The 22,887-nt window shown below is 30.3% G+C and overlaps 1 protein-coding gene and 1 pseudogene across 1 annotated transcript; both read left to right on the top strand.

Moving 5' to 3' along the window:
- The first annotated feature begins 1,562 nt into the window (after positions 1-1,562).
- Positions 1,563-6,622, top strand: LOC123905984 (universal stress protein A-like protein). The gene is made up of 4 exons (XM_045955811.1): positions 1,563-2,209; positions 2,517-2,620; positions 5,571-5,689; positions 6,381-6,622. The coding sequence occupies exons 1-4, from the start codon at positions 1,948-1,950 to the stop codon at positions 6,478-6,480; spliced, it is 585 nt and encodes a 194-aa protein (XP_045811767.1). The 5' UTR covers positions 1,563-1,947; the 3' UTR covers positions 6,481-6,622.
- A 6,092-nt stretch (positions 6,623-12,714) lies between these two features.
- On the top strand, positions 12,715-21,294 carry LOC123896297 (annotated as a pseudogene).
- The last annotated feature ends 1,593 nt before the right edge of the window (positions 21,295-22,887 follow it).

The following is a 22,887-nucleotide window of genomic DNA, read 5'->3' as shown; positions in this document are numbered from 1 at the left end:
ATAGAGGCAGTGATTAGGGTTTGCCGCCACACAATGGCTAGGGTTTTAGAGAGGAACAAGAGTTTTCTCTTGGTACAACTCTAGGGTGGACGAACTATCTTTTTGGTACACCTTGGGAAACACTTATCAAATTGAGTCTCTTGGCTACGGGAAGAGATTCGGATTTGGGTAGAATTAATTCTTGTAACTCAATGGGTTGTTCTCTCCCCTAGACTAGGTCATTGTTGGACCGAACTGGGTAAACAAACATTGTGTTCTTTTTTCTCCTTTATCTTGTTTATCGATTATTATTATTATTTTGCTTATTCCGCTTAATTATTTGGTTGCCGTTCTATTGCTCCACACATCAAGTTCTTTCATTAGTGAGATTTTAGGACGAATTCACGACAGGTAGAATATACCTCACTTTTATATCACATATTGTTTTATATTTATATTGGACGAAAAAAAGAAGTACCAATAGTACTACATCCAAATTTTGAAATAAAGCAAGAGAAGATAACTCCAACAAGGGGTCCTATCTAAAAATACAATCCATTGAGTTGATATTCTCTTCATATAAGATGTATGTCCCTTCCTTTTTGTTCCCCACCAACCACTTTCAAGAAGTTCTTTTAATAATTTCTAAACATTCTTCAAGGACCGGGACATTGGCCGAGAAGATGAATTAATTCCTAGCTCTCCAAATAATGCCACAATGTAGCATGCCACACTGATATTAACCCCTTTAAATTAACCTTTTCTACGTCCCGCCGCCAAACAAAATAGTCCCATATAAACAAAAACGATCCGGATGAACCAACGAACAAATCCCAAACTACTTGAAGATTTTGTACCAATGTGCATTCGCAAAGGGGCAAGTTCCAAATAAATGGCATCTGATTCCGAAATCGATGAGCACCATAGACAATAGTCAATAGGAATGTGGGAATCGGAAAAGATTCCTCTTTTTAAGAGATTCATTTTTTTTGGTAATCAACTAAAGAGAAGTTGTCAAGTAAAAACTACTCCCTCCGGTCCTTATTATAAGAAACACTTTGAAAAAATCACACAGACCAATGAAGCACATTTAACATAGTTATTTTCATTTAATACTCTTATAAATTTTAATTTATTCCATGTATACCCTTATTTAATTACTCTTTATTCAACTAACTTACTTATTTTTAAAATCTCTCTCATAATAAATAAGGGCATAAATGAAATTGAACATTTAAAACATTTGAAAATTGGTCAAAGTTTCTTATAAAAAGGACCAAATCTTTTGCCCTAAGTGTTCCTTATAAAAAGGACCGGAGGGAGTATCACTTTAAAAGGGTAATGGAAGAATTGTGTTAATACTACATCCGTCCATAATTATGAGACATTGTTTGACAAAAATGTACTATTCATTTATCTTGTTTTGACTGTATTTTTTTAATAATATATAAATGTAAATATTAGCATATACGATCTTGTTCAATTTATTTTGATGAGTATTTTAAAAATATTAAATTTTTATCATTTTTACTAATAAACAATTAAAAATATTAGTGATCAAAATTGTGAATTGACATACGTGCAATGATGAAATAATGTCTTATAATTATAATCAGAGACGAAGATAGTATTAGATTCGTTCTTTTGTGCATGAATCTATTGGCTAATATATATGTGGAAGGCTTACACGTATTCACTCGTCATGCAAGCATGGAATAGGTGGTGGTGCCAAGTATCAAGTCAATTAAGTTTAAGTGTCCACAGAATAACACGAAGTGCTTTTTAGTTTAAGATATGCATGAAAAAATATTTAAAGAAAAAAGAAAACATAAATAAAACTTTCAATCAATAAAATATTATTTAATTTAAGAAAAAAAAATTATTTTCAATATTTTTACACTCACTTTAAATCAAACCATGTTATCTTTCTTTTTCTATTATAGTTTCTAGCAAAGGAAAGAGGGTAATATGGAAGAATTAGGTGGAGGTGTTGATCAAGTGAGGGGAGGTGCAGAAGAGAGGAGAATGAAGATGAAGGTTATGGTAGCAATAGATGAAAGTGATGGAAGCTTCTATGCTCTTAATTGGGCCCTTGATAACCTCTTCAATGTTATGACTAGTACTAGTACTATAGGAACATCAACAAATGAAAATGAGGGAATGCTTTTTCTTGTTCATGTTGAACCTATTTTCCATAACTATGTGTACCCTATTGGACCATCTGGTGCTGGTTCGTATATCTTTTACTTTCACTTTATTTCATTTTAATATCTATTATAAAATTAGAAATATACTCTACCAAAAAAAATTAGAAAAATGATATTTTAATATCTATTATAATGTAATTTTGTCCCTCAGTAGTTGTTGTTGGTAGGGACATTATACCTAATATGGTTAGGGTTCGAACTCTGGTACTTCTACTTTTCACTTTAAAAGGAAAATTCTAACCACTAAATTATTTTAAAAAAATATTATAAATTGTAAGGTTGGTTTTTGATGTGTTTTTTCTTGTTTAATATACTTTGTCCTTTCAAAAGCATTTTATCCAGCATCTGTAGTTGTGGACTCAGTCAAGAAAGGCCAGCAAGAAAGATCTGCAGCTCTTCTTTCACGGGCTTTACAAATATGCAAGGATAAGCAGGTAAAAAAAAAAAAAAAGTAATCCTCCTTTTTCACTTTGCTTTTCTACTTGTTGTTTTGGTCAAATAGTTTAATTATTTATTCGTATACGGTATACTTTAAATGTGAAAAATTGAGGTATTTAAAGTTCGAATCCACACCAAGCAAATCCTAGCAAATCAATGTTTCCAGCTACTATCAATTGAGTTCCACTAATCGGAGTTAACCCCTCATGTACTAAATTCTTTGAATGAGAAGAATCTTAAATTTATAAGAGAGTTGACAAGGTTTTTGGTGAAAATGTGACGTCTCTTGTGGTCCTAGAGCATGACCCGATGTTCTTACAAATTGTCCCTAATCTCCAATAGTGAACCAAAGCGAACTGGGAATCGTATATGCCTTAAGAAAATGGTTTTGCATAGTGAAGTTAAACTCACTCAATTTTAAGATGATTTAAGTATCTCTCAAAGATATGTTAAACTCTTATTATGAGGTCATACTTCAACTTGAAATAATATAAATAGTTATACTCATTTGTTACTTAGACTCTGCCCGCTAAAAAATAGCGGGTGAGCTTATAGCGGTTAACTTATAAGCTACCTTTTAGCTTATAGCGAATAAACTAGCTGATTGATTTTGTAGTGTTTGCTAAAATTAGCGCTTAGATTAGCTTATAAGTATGAAATAATATAAACAATATATGTTTAATTAATATTTAATTTTTTTTCCAAGTAAGATTGTAGGGGTAAGATTGGAAGAAAATATGAAAGCTATATGTTCACAAGCTACTTGAAATAGCGTTGAAAAATAAGCTATAAACTAGTAAAATAAGCTATAAGCTTGTTTTTAAAAGTTGTTACCAAATAGAGCTTTTAGCTTATAAGCTAAAAATAAAAGCTTTAAACTAGCTTATTGACCTTCCCAAACAGAGCCTTAATATATATTATAAGGTACCATGTGTCCATGTGGACTCATTTGAATACTCACTTTTTTTTTTTGTCAAGTAGTCGAATACTCACTTTTTTATTTTGTATCATTTTTATTATTTTTGATATAAACTTCTAAAAATATTCTCTTGTTTTTCTCTAATATCATGAATATTCTTGACACTACATATGTCCAATCTTAAACATGGTATTAAGAGAGTAACACATACTTCCTCTAATTTCATATATAAACAAATTTTTACATTTTAAGTTCATTAAAAAAATTAATATATCAGGTTTAAAATGATCGGAGGAGTACTAGAACATAAAGAGGGTTTCGAAGAGTTGCATTATACTTCCTTCGATTCAGAAAATTTGTTTTTCAGATTTATTGAAATTTGATCGTATCTAGTCTATAATATAGACCAAATACATTAAAAATTCAATGAATCTAAAAAGTAAATATTCTCTTATATTAAGAACCGGAGGTAGTAAGTAACCTAAATTTATAGGGTTTACAATAGCATCGTGCACCGTGAGTTGAACTTCTTCATTACTCCTTATAAGCTTATCAGGAGTATAAAATAATGTAATGGTGATGTAATGAGAATGAATTCTCTCATGTGTAATTTACACTTGAGAAAATAAAGTGTGATTTGTTACCATTGATCTAGAGAGAGAAACATATAAAAATTTAGAGAAAGTAAATTTAGACGGTGTTAGATTATACTTTATTCTCTCAAGTGTAATTACACTTGAGAGAATCCATTCTCACGATGTAATGGATATGTGATGCATAAATAATATTATTTTCAAAATTATAATATTTATAAAATGATGTAAAATTTTGCTTTTCCATTGATTTCCGCTCCATGTGTTTTATTTTTTTAATTCCAATTTTCATCCCATACACTCTTAATTTTTTAAGGCTTATACTAAACAATGTCCTTGGAGAACTTGTTAAGCTTAAGCATACTAGAAAAGGAAATGAAAATAAAATTAATATTGGGAAAATAACTTTTTATACTTTTGAGGTATTAAATGCAGACATTTTGAGATAAAGTTGTTGGGTCACGAGGGGAAAGTCGGGGATCATCTACATTTGGCTTAAGAACAACTATACAAGAGGCACTTGTGGTATAAAAAAGAAGAGTATGAAATTAGGAGATCAACTTGGTTTTACTTGTTGAATACTTTTAAGGTATTGAATGCAGACATTTCGAGATAAAGTTGTTGGGTCACTTGGTTGAGAAATTAATAAGCAAGAAGTACTTGGTTCAAAACCTGTCACATGTTAAAAAAAAACAAATATACAAGTGAGTTGGACACCACACTTTAATCTAAAACCTTAAGGCATTAGGTTTATAGGTTCTCTCACTTATATAATGTTCAACCTCCACTTTTCTAAGTAATGTAAGACTTAACTCACACTTGCCACAACAATCTCCACACAACATGAACACCTTTGTCAAGAAGACTTTCGATACAAGGATTCGGTCGAACCCTTCGTCGAACCATAGGCTTAGATACCACTGTTGGATTACGAGAGGAAAGCTAGGGAATCATCTGCACTGGGTTTAAAAACAACTATACAACATCACACTTCAATCCAAAATCTTAAGGCGTTAAGTTTATCGGTCTCCTTACTTATAAAATGTTCAACCTCCACTTTTCTAAACAATGTTTGATTTAACTCACACTTGCCACAACAAAAATTTTGATTGAACATATATATAAGTGATTATGGTAAAACTACTTTTGTACATATATATACTTTGTCCTTAAATAAAACTATGGAAAAATTATGGAAAATTCTGAGACATTAGTTATACATATTAATAACAAAAATTTATGTTAAAATCTGTACATTTAATATTTTAAAAGTATAAAAAGGTTACATTTCTTTATATATTATTAACAAGTGCTTTGAGGTTGTGTCAAAAAAAAAAAAGTACTTCGAGGTTATGGATTAATATGACCGAAAAATTACTTACTATGAAGCTCTATACATCCGTTGAAAATGTTCATTAATGGAATTAATTGCAGATAAAAGCAGAAAGTGTAATTCTTAATGGAGATCCGAGGGAAATGATTTGCCAAGCTGCAGAACAAATGCAAGTTGATCTCTTAATCATGGGTAGTCGAGGCCTTGGCAAACTTCAAAGGTACACTGTTTTGTTGAATGCTCTTATATTTTAATTTGGATTAAATAAGTTTTTCTTGCTTGAAAAATTATCAAATTTTATATTTAACTCTAAAATTAGTGGCATAACTTCATTTTTTTATCTAATATCTAACTTTAACTCACATTTGCACGCATTTTTAGTTCTGGTGTTTTTTTAAATAAAAAAATTAGCTATCGTTGAAAATTTTAATAATTTTTTATATTTAACCATTTACGATTAATTTTTTTTCTTTTATCTAATTACTATTATTAATTTTGTCTCTAAGTTTATCTTTCCTATTAATTTAGTCTCTAGCATAGTTTGAGAATGACTAATATGAGTAATATTTGACAATTTAAGGATTTTCTTAAAATATCTATGAAGTTATAGATCTATTTGAGTGTCCTACAACGAAGTGGTTTATTCAATAAACTTACTTCTTCCAACGAAGGGATTTTGGTAGTACTACTCCCTCTCTAGAAAAAATAAATTGAATAATTGAAAGAAGAAAGAGTATTAAATAGTTAAGGATATAATAGAAAAAATAATATTAAAGGCTTCATTGAGAATATAAAGCGACATATATTGCGATATAATTTTTTTTCACAAAGTGACATATATTGTGGTACGGAGGGAGTATTAAATTTTGGGATGATTAATGTGTTTTTCTTTTCTTTTTTTTTGGTGGCAGAGCATTTCTTGGAAGTGTAAGCGACTATTGTGCACATCATGCAAAAGCACCTATTCTCATTGTGAAACCACCAGATGAGCACCATAAAAAGCACTCCTAATTTTATGTTCAATTAATTAGATCTGATCTAATGGATATTTATATCTCTGTCTGTGTCCTTTTTGCTTCAGAACACTATGTTGGTGTTTGGTGTTTGCTACACTTTTTGTTCTGTAACTAATGATGAATGTAGAAAGAATTAAACTTATATATTTACTCTCTCCGGACATAAATATAAGAAAAAATAATCGTTTATGCGGTGTTGAAGACATTTAGTTAAGTGTAGTTAATTTTCTTGATTTAATGCAAACTGATCGTGTCTGATCAGAAAAAACGACCGCGCCGGCGTTGTGCTCTTGAATGCCCTTGTTGAAACGGAGGGGGGTTGTGTACCTGCAGGTGCTCCGACGCTCAAGTCAGTGAGAGTGAAGCAGAGGTTTTTTGTGCTAATGAATAAGTACCTTGTGAATAGAGTGAGATCACGTATATATAGCCCCCAGCGTAGGGCCAATGCCCTTGATGGCATTTATGGTCATCAAGTGGCTGCCGGAAAACGGCTAGTGAGCCTTGATGAGCAGTTAATGCTCATCATTCCGGTGAATTTGCCGTTACAGACGTCCAAGGAATATGACCGTTGGAATGACGAGCATCCATGATATGTCCGCGCATCAGATGGTGCTCCAGCTATACAAGCGCGTATGATTGGCTAACCGAGCGTCTAAGCTCAGCCCAGAACACAAACCATGAGTTAAGTTTACTATATTACCATTTGAAAAATGATTTATACATAAATTTTTAAAAAGTGAAATGATTAAATAAGGGTATATTAGGAATAGTAGTATTAATTAGTTTAAAAGTAGTTGACTTTTGCTTATATTTGTGTCCAATTTTTTTTTTCTTCTTATATTTGTGTCCGGATGGAGTACATCACTAGACTCCGACCCCGTGATGTTTTGTGACGTGTCAGATATATGATTTAAATTGTTATAATAAATATTACAAGTATCAAATGTTAGTTGGTGCAGTGGTAATTGACGCTGAACTTGGTGGGGAGGATCACGATTCGATATCCCGCAACTGCTTTTGGGAGGGGATTGAAACCACTTGATATCAGAACTTGCCCCGAACTCTGGACTACTAAGTTCCCTTCCCGTAGGAACCGGAGGCTGAAAATAAAAACATTCCAAATGCCATAAAACTACATAAGTACATTCCAAAAGTTACAAATCATTGAAATAAATAAAAGATCATAAAACTGTATAACATGAACATTAGTAGTGGTTCACCACACGATGCAAATATCATAGATGGTTCACAAATATACATCTATTGTCACTAATTGTAATTGTTTTTTACAAAATCTTCAATTTGATAAACAAATTTAAAATGTTATTAGTGAAATAGGTCAAGATATGTAAGAGTAACTTGGGACTCAGAATTATTAAGTAAGAATAGAAATAACATTGAAAGTTAAGAATCATAAAACAACCTTGATCAACCACTCTATCTACAATCCAGTTCGATGCATCAAAAGCCATAAAAAAGAAACACAAAATTTATCAACTTACTAATAAAAAATTAGAAGGACAATGAAAAATACCTTAATTTGCCAAGGAACTCTACAAAAGAATCACCACGTTGTTAGATTCAGAAATTGGAGAACAAAGAAGACCAAGTTTTAAAACCCCAATTTAAAACTTATATTATAATCTCAAATACAATTCAAACCCATTTTAAGAAGTACAAAATCAGAATTGTTGAAAATCCCAATTTAAAAATCCCTAAACTGCCAAACCAACAAATAAAACCCCCCAAAATTACCTAATTAGTGCAGAAACCCCTTGCAAGTTATACCACGACGGCGAGCCACTTGCGATCAATCAAAAGTCTTCTACATATGGTCCCTTAAAGACATTTTTGGTTTCAGATTGGTCCCTTAAAGAAAAAAAAGGTCCAAATAGGTCCCTTAAAGAAAAAAAAAGTCCGAATAGGTCCCTTAAAGACATCTCCGTTAATCAGTTTGGTCCCTAAAAAAAGGTCTAAATAGGATCAAACTAATTAACGGAGATGTCTTTAAGGCTTTGTTTGGATTGGTGGTATGAGATGGAATGGAGTGGTATGTGGTGGTATGAAGTGAAGTTCCATTGTTTGGATTCTTTAAAAATGAATGGAATGGAGTGGTATGTGATGGTATGGATTCCATCCCATTCCATCATTTTCTCTTATTTTTCTTCCCCTCCAATTTGGGGTGTATGGGATGGAATACAAAATGTCCAAACAATGGAATACATTTTATGCTCCATTCCATCCCGCTCCGCTCCATTCCATCTTATTCCATTCCGCTCCATTCCGTTATGTACCATCAATCCAAACATAGCCTAAGGGACCTATTCAGACTTTTTTTTTTAAGGGACCTATTTGGACCTTTTTTTCTTTAAGGGACCAATCTGAAACCAAAAATATCTTTAAGGGACCATTTTACTAATTAAGCCTTTTATATTCTTCCTTATTAAAAGTGATTTTGTATTCTACTCCTTATTTAAAAAAGATATACACCAATAATTTTGAAGCACTTTTATTGATTTTATATTCTTTCCTTAAAAACGATATCTATATATATAATTCATAGATAGTTGTGCAACCACTAATCTAACTCTAATCTACGTCAGCCACTTATATCCAATTAAACCACTCAATAATGTCACATCACTTCTACTTACATCATTGTCATCTCTATACACTTTTTCATATGCCTACATTTATATACCTATGACTTTTCATCATACACTCACTCAACTAATAATAATAGTTTTTACTAAATTATACACACTAATTAATCTTTTATACTATATATTGAATTATTGTTTCCAATTAAGAATCAAATGCACAGTGTATGAGTATGACCACAAATCGTTTTCATAGTGACATGACAATTTATGGATTACCAACTTATTTTGGTAGATGCAATAGGATCCATTGTAAATTTTTCATAATACTTATTGTTTCAATTTATACGAATAATTTTTCAACATTATAATATATAAAATACCGCATAACACCCGTGCATCGCACGGGTGTGGGACTAGTACACCAATAATTTTGAGTACGATGATTTTTTAGGTCTCAAAAATATATATTTACGAAAACAATATATTAAAAAGCTAAGTCTAAACATTTTTATTAAAAATTTAACATAATCATCATGAATGATATTTGTCAAAAAAAACAAGAAAAGAAATCATGAATGATAATTTTATTTTCATAATAATGAGGGCCCAAGTCCATGAATGATATAAGAATAGGATAAGATATAAGCATGATATCAGTTATCCTGAGTTATCCGATCATGTGTTTGGTATACACAGGATAACAAACATGATAATTATCATATCATGTTTTTAATACATACTCTCTCATAATAATATGATAAAATATATAGCATACTTAAATGATAAAATTACCCTCTTAAAACAATTATTATTTTTATAACTTATATTGGAATAACTTAAATTTTATAAATAAAAAATATAAATAAGTAATCAAATAACTTTATATAATTTTTAAATAAACATCATGAGAAAATAAAAAAGTTAATTTTTTTTATATGAATCATAATCAAATAAATAACTCAATTATATATGTTAGATATGCTAAATAAATATATGATATATCTCATATGTAATAATAAAACTACCATTGCAAAAGAATTATATTTAATTTGTTATAAAATTTAAATTAATATCATTTTTTTGCAATTTTTTAATAATTATTTTACTTTAAAATATTGTAATTTTAGTAGAATTTTTATTTTTTTAGATTATGTAAATTACAAAATTACCCTTACGAGAAAATTGTTTATATATTTAAAAATTAATTATTTTATTTTAAATTTAATACCAAATTATTTAATTATTTATATTTTTTATTATTTAATATTTAATTATTTATATTTAATTGTTATTTATATTTATTATTTTATTATTTATATTTTATTAATTTATATTTTTTTATTTTATATTTTATTAAAAAAAATTATCAATAAATTATTTTCTTATCCTATCCTGCCGGTAACCCAGCTCAAATTCAGGATAATAATTTTAACTTGAGAGACAGGATATGATAAGTTTCAGGATTAACTTATCATATCTTGCTGTCGCACCAAACATTGGATTGAGACAGGATATGATATAGTTATCCTATCATGTCTTTTATCCTGCGCACCAAACGGTATATTTTTTTTTTTTGAAGAAGCTAAATTAGCCAACACAAATTGGCACCAGAGAGAATCGAATCCCAGACCTCAAGAGGAGCGCACTTCCAGGTCTCAAGCCAATACCAATATACCAACCCAAGTGGGTTCACCAAACAGTATTTTTAGGCTTTGGTCCTCTTTTATACAATTTTTTTTTATAGTATTCACCTTTTCATTTCCATATTTCTTAATTTAAATTCAAAACTGACATATATGAATAAATTTATCATCATAAAATGATTTTTTAATATTTCTTAATTTTAGAAGTTACTTAAACGTGCAATTACAAAATATATTTACTTAAACGTAATCATCATAAATGATAATTAAAGTTTTTTCACATTTTTCTCCGATTAAAAATTGATTTTTTATTATTTTCTCAAAATTAAACACATTCAATATTAGTCAAAATTCCTTTGCACGCGGAAGATACCTTTGGTTTACAAAAAAAACTCATTACCAAAAACACATTAGTAAAAAATTATATATATATAGGGTCGTTTTGCCAAAAAATCAATATCATCAAAGTTGATAAACAAATTTTTACTTTATTTATTAAACATGAAAAAAGTACTTGAATATAAAATATCAAATAAATATTGTGTTAAAAAAATTACGTAATAATTTTAATTATCAGTAATTTTAAGTGATACAAAACTTTAACTAAAATTTTAATGTTTAAATTGTTCAATACTAAAAGATTTTATTATGATGATAAATTTATTCATTTTTTTAAAAAAATAAAACACAACCCCATGATGCCCTTTTTTTGTCACGTTTTTTTCTTAATCAAGTAGCTTAGTGACTATAAATTTCACCCTTAATATGCATAAGTGGGATGATTGCGGTTCGAGCCCAGACACCCTGCATATGTAATGTGTTGTCCCTACCAACTGAGCTAAGCTAACATGACCGATCAATATTTTTTTTAATTAAGACATTCACATTTCTATTTTCATATTTCTTATTTTTGGCATTTTTTTTATTAAGACGTTCACCTTTCCATTCTCATATTTTTTAATTTGGAAGTTAATTAATATATTTAACGTAGTTTAATTTTAGAAGTTAATTAATATCTTTAATATAATATCATTTTTACCGTATTCACCTTTCAATTTCCATATTTCTTAATTTAAATTCAAAACTGACATATATGAATAAATCTATCATCAAAAAATAATTTCTTAATATTTCTTAGTGTATATGACATATATCAAACGTAATTTTTTATTAAAATTAATTTTATTTTTAATTCCAAATTTAATTTTTTATTTTGATAAAAAACTATCATAAAAATTAAATCTTCGCTTTCACTAAGGGTTCATTCATTCATTGGCTAACAAATTCACAAGACACAAATTTCATCTTCATTTATTTTTTTTCACTAATGTTAAAAAATGATTTAGATTATTTTATCAAAATTAAATACATTGAATATTAGTAAAAAATGAAATAGTGTGGTTTGCAAAAAGAAAAAAAAGAAAAAGGAACGAATACATTTTTTAAAAAGAAAAGAATGTTAAGAAAATAATAATTATTATTTATGTGATTACATTATAATAAAAAAAATCTTGTTTTCTTTTAATATGATGATCACATTAAAATTAAAAAAAATAATAATACTGATTAGTGATTTTCTCCTTGAAATTTGTGTCCATTCCAAATTAAAACGAAGATCAAATATTTGATTGATACATACATAATAATTAGTATACTACGACTAATTAGATTGATGCACCGCACGGGTGAAAGTTCTAGCGTCTATAAATTAAGAATTGTAAAGGAACTTCTATCATCCATCATTATACATTATTATTCAGAGAAGCGAGAATGTCACCTTCAAAATATTTATTCTTGTTACTCGTCGTTTCAGTCATCTTTATTTCTCATGCATCACCAACATTTAGCCCTAAATTGTACCAAAATGTATGTAAAGAACGAGGTTCAAAAGACTTTGAACAACGTTGCTTGATACTTATAGAAGTCTACCCTGAAATTACTTTGGCGAAAGATTATCTTACTTTTTGCCAGTTATTTGCAAAGATGGTGGCAATAGGGGAGGCGTTAAAAGCCCAAAATTCCATTAAAGAAATGATGAATAAATATCCTTCTTCTCAAGCTATTAAAGAATGTGCAACCACTGATTATGATTATGTAGTTAACGAGTTAAAGGCTGTGATGTTTGAAGATCCGAAAACTATAAGCTTGGCTGCTAGATATGCTGCAGATGGAGTTGAGATGTGTGAACGTGGCTTAGCTAATGAAAAAATAGTTGATGTTTCTTCCATTCGTACACTCAATAGCAATATGATGTTACTTACTGGTATTTTAATGACAGCCTCTGGCCATTTATAAATTAATAATTTTTTTTATTTTTTTTATTAATAATAAAACCACATATTAATTTCGCCTTATTATTTGTATTATTTTTCTTAATGCTTCATTTAACAGAGCAGAGGGGATGATGGATTATAGAATCTTTTGTATTTGGTAGAATTGGTTTGGAATTTTATTTGTTAAATCTCATATATATCGTTAGTATGACTCTCATAGGGTTTAGTTAAATCTCATCTTTTGGAATTTTGATGTTTTTGTTTTTATTTTGTTGCATCAAGCCATTTTTCTTTTTTCTTGCGTCATGTTAACTTGTTTATTTGGTGACATACATTTGCTTTTTTATTGGTATGTTCTTGGCAGATCTTGTTCTTTGGGTAGCCAAATCACTTGTATGTTTGAATAGAAAAGTCAATCATTTGAATAGGTATAATTTGTCAATCATTTAGATAAAATACTTACTAAATACTAAAGGGGAAAATAGTCTCGATGCCTGATAAAGGAGGAGAAGAGGGAGGCTTCTAGTGGCGGAGAAGAAGAGGGAGCTCTGTAGAGAAACATCTAGGGTACATCTAGGGTTTCAGATTTCAATACTGCTTTTTTATTTTATTAAAAAAAGTTATAAATCAAAAAGTTTTATACAGTACAATATCATTTAGGCCGATTTACATTGATTACGTAAATTGAGAATTAGTCACTTATTTACAAAATTGCCACTTTGTTTTGTTTTTAAATGGGCTTTTCTAAATCTGATATAATTGATGCGAGACTTAACTTACAACACTTGCCACTAGAGTTGGATATGCGGGCTAGCCCGCCCCGTTTAACCCGCCCCGCATAAGCCCGCATATTAAACGGGGCGAACAAGCCCGTCATAAAATATAAACGAGTTTTAAAATTAAGTCCGAGTTCGGTCCGCGTAAGCCCGCGGGTTAAACGGTTAACCCGCGGACTATTACAAAAAAAAAAACTTTTTTCAAAATAATAAACAAAATTAGTAAAATATTGATATAATAAAAGCTAAAAAAAACTATATTATTAATAATTTTATGTTATAACTTGAACTAACAAATAAAAATAAATAAAGTTTGTGATATATCATTGAGTTTATTTATCTTATCTTTGAAAATAATGCAACTAAAATCAAATTCAACTCGTTTTTATCGTAATTATTTCTCCACACATACTTCAAATCCATAAAATAAACCCAGATGATATTGAATAAGAACTTTAACTTGTTCAAAATATAAAAAAGAAATTTAATAGTCCAAACTAATATTAAAAGTACAACAAAAAATCTAATACCACCAACCGATTCAAAAACAAAACAATAATGTATATAATTAACTAAATGAAAACTGAAGGAAAATACTAAATAGTCACTCCTGCTCGATGCCTCCATTGTAACACTTGAATTGGATCATGATGTTTTGTGTTGTTGTCCACGTGAGTAAAAATAGGAGTGTGTTATTGCTTTTTATAATTAGGTTTAGACTTCTTTTTTTTTGTTAAAAGTGTTGGATTTGGATATGGACCAAATTATTTATAAATGGTAAATTTTGTAATTAATTACATATATAAAAAAAGAATGCGGGCCACGGGCTAACCCGCGAACCCGCGGATTTAACCAGCATAACCCGCGGTTTTAACGGTCCAACCCACACGGGCAAAAATATAAACGGGCCAAAAAAAAATGGTCTTAAGACCGCGCGGGCTGCGGGTTAAACGGGTTGGCCCGCAGACCTTGGTCCGTATACCCAGCTCTACTTGCCACAACACTCTCTCTTAAGCGTAAGTCATTCAATTCTTTGTGTTCCCTGTCAAATGGCATTTTTTTCATCCATACACTTATATCGTCGTTGCCACGTGTTTAAATTATCTATTTCTTGTGAAATATGAACAACCAAATTATCCAGCACAACCAAGGTTGTCAGAATCGGACCGGTCATCGAACTGGCGAGTTCACCGGTTCAAGGTTCAATTGGTCGGACCAGGTTCAATCAGGGTCGAACAGTTTTTAATTAAATATATATTTTAATTAATATATAAATAAAAATATATGAATAATTGCTCAATATATATTTCATAATTTCACACATTAAAAAGATAAAATATCACAAGTCAAAATAAAATAAAATTTATAATTAAAACCAAATGAAAAACAAAAACATTTCATATTCCACGTCGTTGTTTTGTTTCAGATTTTTTTTAAAAGAAGAAGTTAAAAGACGTCTTCTTGTCCTGTTTTTTTTTTTTAAAAAAAAACTACAAAATCGTTTGAACCGCCCTGGCCGATTCACCGGTTCGTCCTGGTTTGACCCCGGTTCACGCGTTTTTTTGCCGGTCGTTTTCCTATCCGTTTTTCGCTCAAAACCGAACCGTTTTCATGACCGGTTCACGTGTTTTTTTGCCGGTCGGTTTCCTATCCGTTTTTCACTCAAAACCGAACCGTTTTCATGACTGGTTCACGGTCCGACCGGCCGGCCGGTCCAATTTTGATAATCTTGAGCACAACTATAACACCAACAATAATAGCAATAAAATGAGTAAAAACTGTAAATAAGAACAACTCAATTTTAACGTCTCTCAACATAAGAGTAAAAACCATGAGTCGTGCAGACAAAAAAATTACTCTACTATAATCAAATAATAAGTACAACCAATGTTTCCTACTTTCTCTAAGAACTATCAAAATATAAATGATTACCATCAATGATGAAGCTACTCGTAATCAAATTAAGAAGTGATTATTTCAAAACTTACATAAACTAACTAAAACAACATACTCAAATTTCACGAACCCAAGAACATTTCATTTCCCGAACACACACTTTCTTCATTGTGCGCCGCAAGCTTTCCTTTTCTTACGCACACACTTTTCACACTTGTAATAATTCTTTGGGATTATATCCTCAAACTAGTAGAAAAATGACATATTACATAAGCATTTTACATATGTGGAACATATGTCAGATGTGAAAAGCTATATGGAGTAGTCTTTATATCTGGTTTCAATATCCACAGAAGTGAAAAATATATAGAAAAAACTTTTTACATCTGGTTTCAATGTATCAGAAGCATAACTGAACGCGGTGGCAGTATAATTATGGCGAAAATTGTCTAAAATAAATTTCCATCTGACCATAATATCCCCCAGATGTAAAATATCTTTCAAGTGGAAATTATACTAATGCGCTGGCCATTTCCTCACCAGTCACCACTCTCGCTCATCTCTCTTGAACCAAAACCCTAACTGAGCCTCTCATCTCTCGAACTCTCTCATCTCTTGAACTCTCTCATCTCTTGAACGCTCATCTCTCTCGTTCCCTCTCCCTCTCACTAAATCTCACTATCCCTTTCACGCGAAGCTCACTCTCGAACGGAAACCCTAAACACATCATTCACAAAATTATTCGTATTTTCTGTTGATTCGATTAATGTTTGTTAAACGGTGTTTGTTTGTTTTTGGTTTTGTAGTTCCATCGGTACCAGGTTGTCGGGAGAGGTTTCCCAACGGAATCAGATCCAAACCCAAAAAAATTTCGTATGAAACTTTGGGCTACTAATGAAGTTCGTGCTAAGTCCAAATTCTGGTAATCAAAATATAAATCTCATTTCGATTTTTTGATGATTGTAATTTTTTTATTTATTTTTAGGTTTATGGTTTCTTTTAGTTAGATCTGTAGTGTAATATAAGATTTTGATTGATCTATTAATTTTTTAGATTTCTGAAATTGAATGTTTTTGGTTTTAATTTTGGGTTTATTGATTTTGACTAGGTATTTTTTGAGTAAGGTGAAGAAGAGCAATGGTCAGGAGCGTCTCCGAGTTTTAGGAGACTCTGTGCAAAATATAAAAATGACCCCTTAATAAAAAAAATATAATTTTAAAAAAAAATGTTGATTTAAATTGCATATAATATAAAAAAAATAAATCATTCTTATACATATAAATTATCTATATTAAATCAATTGCATTAAATTAAATGGAACAAGAAATACAAAATAATTATCTTTGTATATAACGTCAAAAAGGAACATCCTAATCTAAGATCAAATTGTATGCATTAAAATGGACTAGAACTATATTTATGATTATAGATAACTAATCTATTGATACATATGATATTATGATATATTATGAACATTAGCAATATATAACTATTATTTTAGGGCCTAAAAATCAATCTATTAATACACATTTGATATTTTATAGGTATATATAAGTAATACTATAGGACCTCAAAATTTTGAGTTGAGACCCTCAAAATTTTGAGGCCCGATGCCATCGCACATCTCGCACATGTGTGCGAGACGCCTCTGGCAATGGTCAAGTTCTTTGCTATCAATGAGGTAAATTTTTATCTCTGGATATGAATGTTTGGAAATGAATAGAAAATATTTGCAGGAGTTGTTGAAAATTATTATACCATTTAGTGATTTTTTTCCGGTTAAGTATTACAAATTTCTCTGTTGTTGTTGTGCTTTTTTTGTACTTGGCATGTGGTTATTTTGGTCTATGTTATGTTGCTTTGAGAGTTGTATGTTAAGAATGTACTTGGATTGTGATATCATAACTTGAGTTTCTAGCTTTTGTAACCAAGTGATAACAGGAAAGCTTGTTGAATGAGGTTACTCTGTAAATGTTCCTTTGATAGTTGATATGGTACAAATCAGTTTCCTTGATTAAGATGCTTTGCGAAATGGTCTGGTTTTAGAGACTATGATAGTTTCTGATATTTCCTTGGACCAAAAGAAGTGCCAGATTATGAAAAGATTATCAAATGTACGAAGGGAATGTGAAACGTGTCAACTTAAATTTGCCTGAGCCCTGAGCTGTATCTCCTAAGGTGTGATCTCTCAACCCTCAATCCATTATCTTCGTGTTGATACCACATAAAATCAAAATCACTAGCATTGGATTTAGTTTGCACCATTTCAATAATACTGTGGTGGAATTACCTTTGTAGATGAAGCACTTTCTTTTATAATAAGCTTTGTCCAGGTTTTCACTATTGTGTATGTCATAGGCAATATTGCTAGGTGTATGTTTCTAGGTACTTATATATGGCAGAAATTCATAACCAGTGAATTTCTCTTTAGGACAGGCTTTCTTTAAAACATTGCAGGTTAAATGGTTGGGTGTTTGGTCTCTTGAAGCCTTCTATTTCTATTTAGCATACACTTTAGATTATTTCTATTTACTTGATAATAGTAGTTTAGTAGTTTGAATTAAGTGGCTGAATTAAGTTATTTACATACTTTAGGTGTTCAATGATCCCACGACATTAACAGTTGTTCTTTGGGTAGTGAAACCGATTTTTGTGGGGTATTTTCTTGATAAGACCATTCTTTGGTAGCCAAATCAGTTGTATGTTTGAATAGAAAAGTTAATCATTTGAATAGGTATAACTTGTCAATCATCAATCATTTAGATAAATATCTAGGTTAAACAATTAGCATTTCGTTAATCAGAACGTGTTCAATACAATATGGTATATCAACTAAAATTTGGGGACTAGCTAAAGATGTGGCCGCCTTAGCTAAACTATGAGCAACCTCATTTGCTTGTCGCCTAATAAACTTAACACGAGAGTTATAATAAAATTGGGAAAAAATACTCTTACAATGCGTGATTATATCACCAAATTCAGTAGCATCATGTGTACGTGCATGGAACATGTCTACTACTTTCTTTGAGTCGAGCTCAAAATCAACCGGTCCCAAATTTAACTCATGAACTCAAGTAAGAGCAGAGAGTAACCCAAGAGCTTCTCCAATATGAACCGCACACACAGGAGTAAATTGGTCATACCTAGCCAAAACAAAGGCTTCAAGATCGTCTCTAATGCATATGTAAATTCTCACTTTATTATATTGAGATGAGAAAGAATAATCTATGTTACATTTAAAACGTCCGGTGGCAGGCTTGGTCCATTTTATAAGAATCTTTTATTTTTATTTATTATATTTTTCTTTTTCTGTAAAATATATATATTCTTTATATTAGTTTCATTAACACGTGTCTTTAGGCCACAAGTTAACATTCTCTAAATATAATATACTCTCTTCGATTTCATTTATAAACAATGTTTAATTTTTTAAATTCTTTTGGTTTTTCACCACCAATTGAATATGGTTCGGAACCGGGGTCAGTTCTGACATCATGTGGTTCCAGCCCCCTATTTAAAAAGTATTTATCTAATAAATAATATAGCCTAAACACATTAATATTTTAATATATTTGAAAAGTCAAAATTTAATATCATACAATAATAGAAATGTCATATGCACACGTCTCATTATCTTTAGCTCGACATTATATATGTAGGGGGTAAAAATTCGAACCTCGATAATCCCGCTTATCCATTTTAAGGATTGAATTTCAAGTCCCTAAACTACTTAAAAAAATATTATATGCACACAAAACACATGTGTACGTGGTACACCCAATCACAAGAAAACAAGGCGTACTATAAAATGAGAATACTTGAGGAAAATAGTTGAATCTTAACTATTCATTTGTGAGGAGAGAGAAAAAAAATCAATTAAAATGTAAAAATTGAAAAAATTAAGGAAATTGAAAAAAATAAAATTGAAAGAATTCATTCCCCTATAAAATGGCCAAAGAAAAAAAAAACAAGGGAATCATTCCCAATACAGAAATGTTATTCCAACATTTCCATCCCAGAAATACAACAATATACTAAGTATTCCTTTATATCTCTATTTCTATTTAATTTTTAATTTTTTTTATAGCTGTCCACACACACATGTGACATTTCTGTACCCAATAATGTTGTTGTAGTACGTGCTATTATTGGAATAAACATAAGAAATATTGTGTGCTTTATATTCATTCAACCAGATTTTTTGTCCACCGGACAGAATTGTGTCAGGATAACATTTATATAGAAATATTGACCATAGAAACATAAGAAATCAGATTTTGCCAAAAAAAGGAAAAATTGATAACGAAAAAAAAAATTAATGAATTTAAAATTCTTTTTTTGCCAAATTATCAATTAAAAGATTTAGCTTGTATAAACCACATATTTGTTTGACACAGAGTTCATAAAAGTACTACACTATCTTTGAGCTTCTATTTTCCTAAGTTGGATGAGGAAACATCATGTGAGTACAAAGATCTTCCAAATCCTATCCAATTACCTGGTTGTGTACCATTCCATGGTAGGGATATTTTTACCCATGTTCAAGATAGATCAACTCAGGATTACAAATATTTCTGCCAACTTTTTAAGCTTTTAAGTTTAAGTAATGCTGATGGTATTCTGGTTAATAGCTTCTTAGAAATTGAAAGGGGTCCTATAAATGCATTAAATGAGGATGCAATTGCAAAGGGAAACACTTCTGTTTATCCTGTTGGACCCATCATTCAGAAAGTAACAAGTTATGGTGATGCTAATGGCCCGTTGGAGTGTCTGTCATGGTTAGACAAACAAAAAACTTGTTCAGTTTTGTATGTCTCTTTTGGGAGTATATGGGTACACTTTCACAGGAACAAATTGTTGAGCTGGCTATGGGTTTGGAGTTCAGTAATCAAAAATTCTTATGGGTAGTAAGAGCACCTACAGGTAGTTCATCCGACGCTGCATATCTTTCGGCACAAAATGATGTCGACCCTTTACAATTTTTACCTTCTGGGTTTTTAGAGAGAACCAAGGAGAAAGGTTTGGTCATTCCATCATGGGCACCCCAGATTGAAATCCTTAGTCACAATTCAGTTGGTGGGTTTTTGACTCATTGTGGTTGGAATTCGATCCTCGAGAGTGTGATGCATGGCGTGCCATTAATCACATGGCCTCTATTTGCTGAGCAAGGAATGAATGCCGTTTTGCTGAGTGATGGCATAAAAGTGGGAATGAGGCCAAGAGTTAATGAAAATGGCATTGTGGAAAGATTAGAAATTGCTGAGGTAATCAAGTGTCTCATTGTAGGGGAAGAAGGTGAGAAATTGCGCAATAGAATGAAGGACTTGAAAGAAGCTGCTAATAGTGCACTCAAAGAAGATGGATCTTCTACAAAGTCTTTTTCTCAGTTAGCATTCAAGTGGAAAAATTTGGTACAAGAATAAACTTTTGTGGAAAAATTTGGTACAAGAATAAATTTGGATCTTCTACAAAGTTTGTAATATGTATGTGCATTTGTTATTCTGCTGCATGCATTCTTTAATTTTCTAGGCTTTCTGTTGTGAAGTGTTTCTTTGTTGATTTGATGCCAAGGAATATATTTAGATGAACAATCGTTTATTGTTGCTCTAAAATAACCAATAAACGTGTATTTTTATGTCTCTTCATTGGAATAAGAGCATTTTCCTTGTTGCCATTAAAAGAAAAAAAAAAAACATTGTCCAAGCGACAGTTTATGTAAGGTACCGTTTGTCATTTACAAAAATTGTCACGTTTTGTCACTAACGTGCCAATTTTACCGACTCTTCTAATTAGTTGGGCAACCTCTTAACACACTCACTTACCTTCTTCACTATTATTGGATTCGACGTCCGGAGATAAATGGTGGGTGGCTCAACGAATTTTTGAGATATTATCTTTAAAAAAAAAATTGAGTCTAACTTATTCTTACAAAATCACATTGTAAAGTAAGGATCGACTCTTTCTTACTTATATCTTTACTTAAATTTGTTCTGTTTTCTGAAATATCTTTACTTACGATTGATTATGTTTTCTGAAATATCTTTACTTAGATTTGTTGATGACTAAAGGAGGAGTTTATTTCTTATATTAAATTTGATTTAAGGAAAAGTAAAACTAAGGGGGAGATGAATTTACCTGAGTTAATTCCTTAACCAGGAACTTAATGTTCTAAACCAGGCTCTTTGAATTTTTTTTTTTTCAAACAAATTTATTACTAAGTAATCCAAAGTATTCTGCAAATAATCTAGAATAGTTTTTAAACTCGATTACCATAGAGTTAATTTAAAATTATGTCAAAGGAATTTTAATCGGTTAGATTATTAGAAAAAGTAGAGAAAGTAAATTAAATGCAATTTACATTAACTTTTATAAGAATAAATAAAAATAATATTAAAAATGATAACAATTAGTTGTTTATACTTATAATTTAGGAAAAAAAAAGTAACTTTTTTTGCTTAGCAATTGAGAGTTAAGACGGAGGGAGTAGCATATAAGGACCCAAAATGATAAAAAATAGAAAAGAAGTAGTCGTGTCCCAAAGTTTATTTCAACCTATAAATACGAAATTTATTATATTAATTCTTTACCTGAATGTGAATCTATAACATAGGCTCTGTTTGGTAAAAAAAATTGTGGAAATATAACTGATAGGTTAGCTTATATAACAAATGAATTTAAAGCGATTATAAGTTATAGCTTATAGCGAATAAACTAGATGATTGAATTGAATTTGTAATGTTTGGTAATTAGCAGTTGGACTAACTTATAAGTATGAAATGACATAAAAAAGATACGTTTAATTACTAATATTTGAAGAAAAAAATGATAAGTTATAATCTACTTGAAATTGCTTTTGAAAAATAAACTATATAAGCTATTAAAATAAGCTATAAGCTCTTTTTAAAACTTTTATCAAACATGTCTTTTATGGTCATATGAGCTTATAAGCTATAAGCTCACAATCTGACCTTACCAAACATAGGCTCTATTTGGTAAAATATAGCAGATAGCTGATAAGCTAACTTATAGCCGATAACTTATAAGCTAACTTTTAGATTATAGCGAATAAATCAGCTGATTGAATTTATAGTATTTAGTAAATTAACGGTTGAACTAACTTATAAGTATGAAATGACATAAAGAAAATTGATTAATCACAAATTCGGTCACTTATGTTTGTAAATTTGAGCTCTCTAAAAATTGCACTAATC

Source organism: Trifolium pratense, linkage group LG1, assembly GCF_020283565.1.
Source record: "Trifolium pratense cultivar HEN17-A07 linkage group LG1, ARS_RC_1.1, whole genome shotgun sequence".
Lineage (NCBI taxonomy): Eukaryota > Viridiplantae > Streptophyta > Magnoliopsida > Fabales > Fabaceae > Trifolium > Trifolium pratense.
Note: the sequence above shows the minus strand (reverse complement) of the source record. Positions and strands in the feature narration are given on the sequence as shown.

Bases quoted from the DNA above. Each gene is read 5' to 3' on its own strand.
- LOC123905984 (XM_045955811.1), top strand. From the start codon at position 1,948: ATGGAAGAATTAGGTGGAGGTGTTGATCAAGTGAGGGGAGGTGCAGAA. The intron at 2,210-2,516 runs GTTCGTATATCT...TCCTTTCAAAAG, and splicing joins TATTGGACCATCTGGTGCTG to CATTTTATCCAGCATCTGTA. The intron at 5,690-6,380 runs GTACACTGTTTT...TTTTGGTGGCAG, and splicing joins GGCCTTGGCAAACTTCAAAG to AGCATTTCTTGGAAGTGTAA.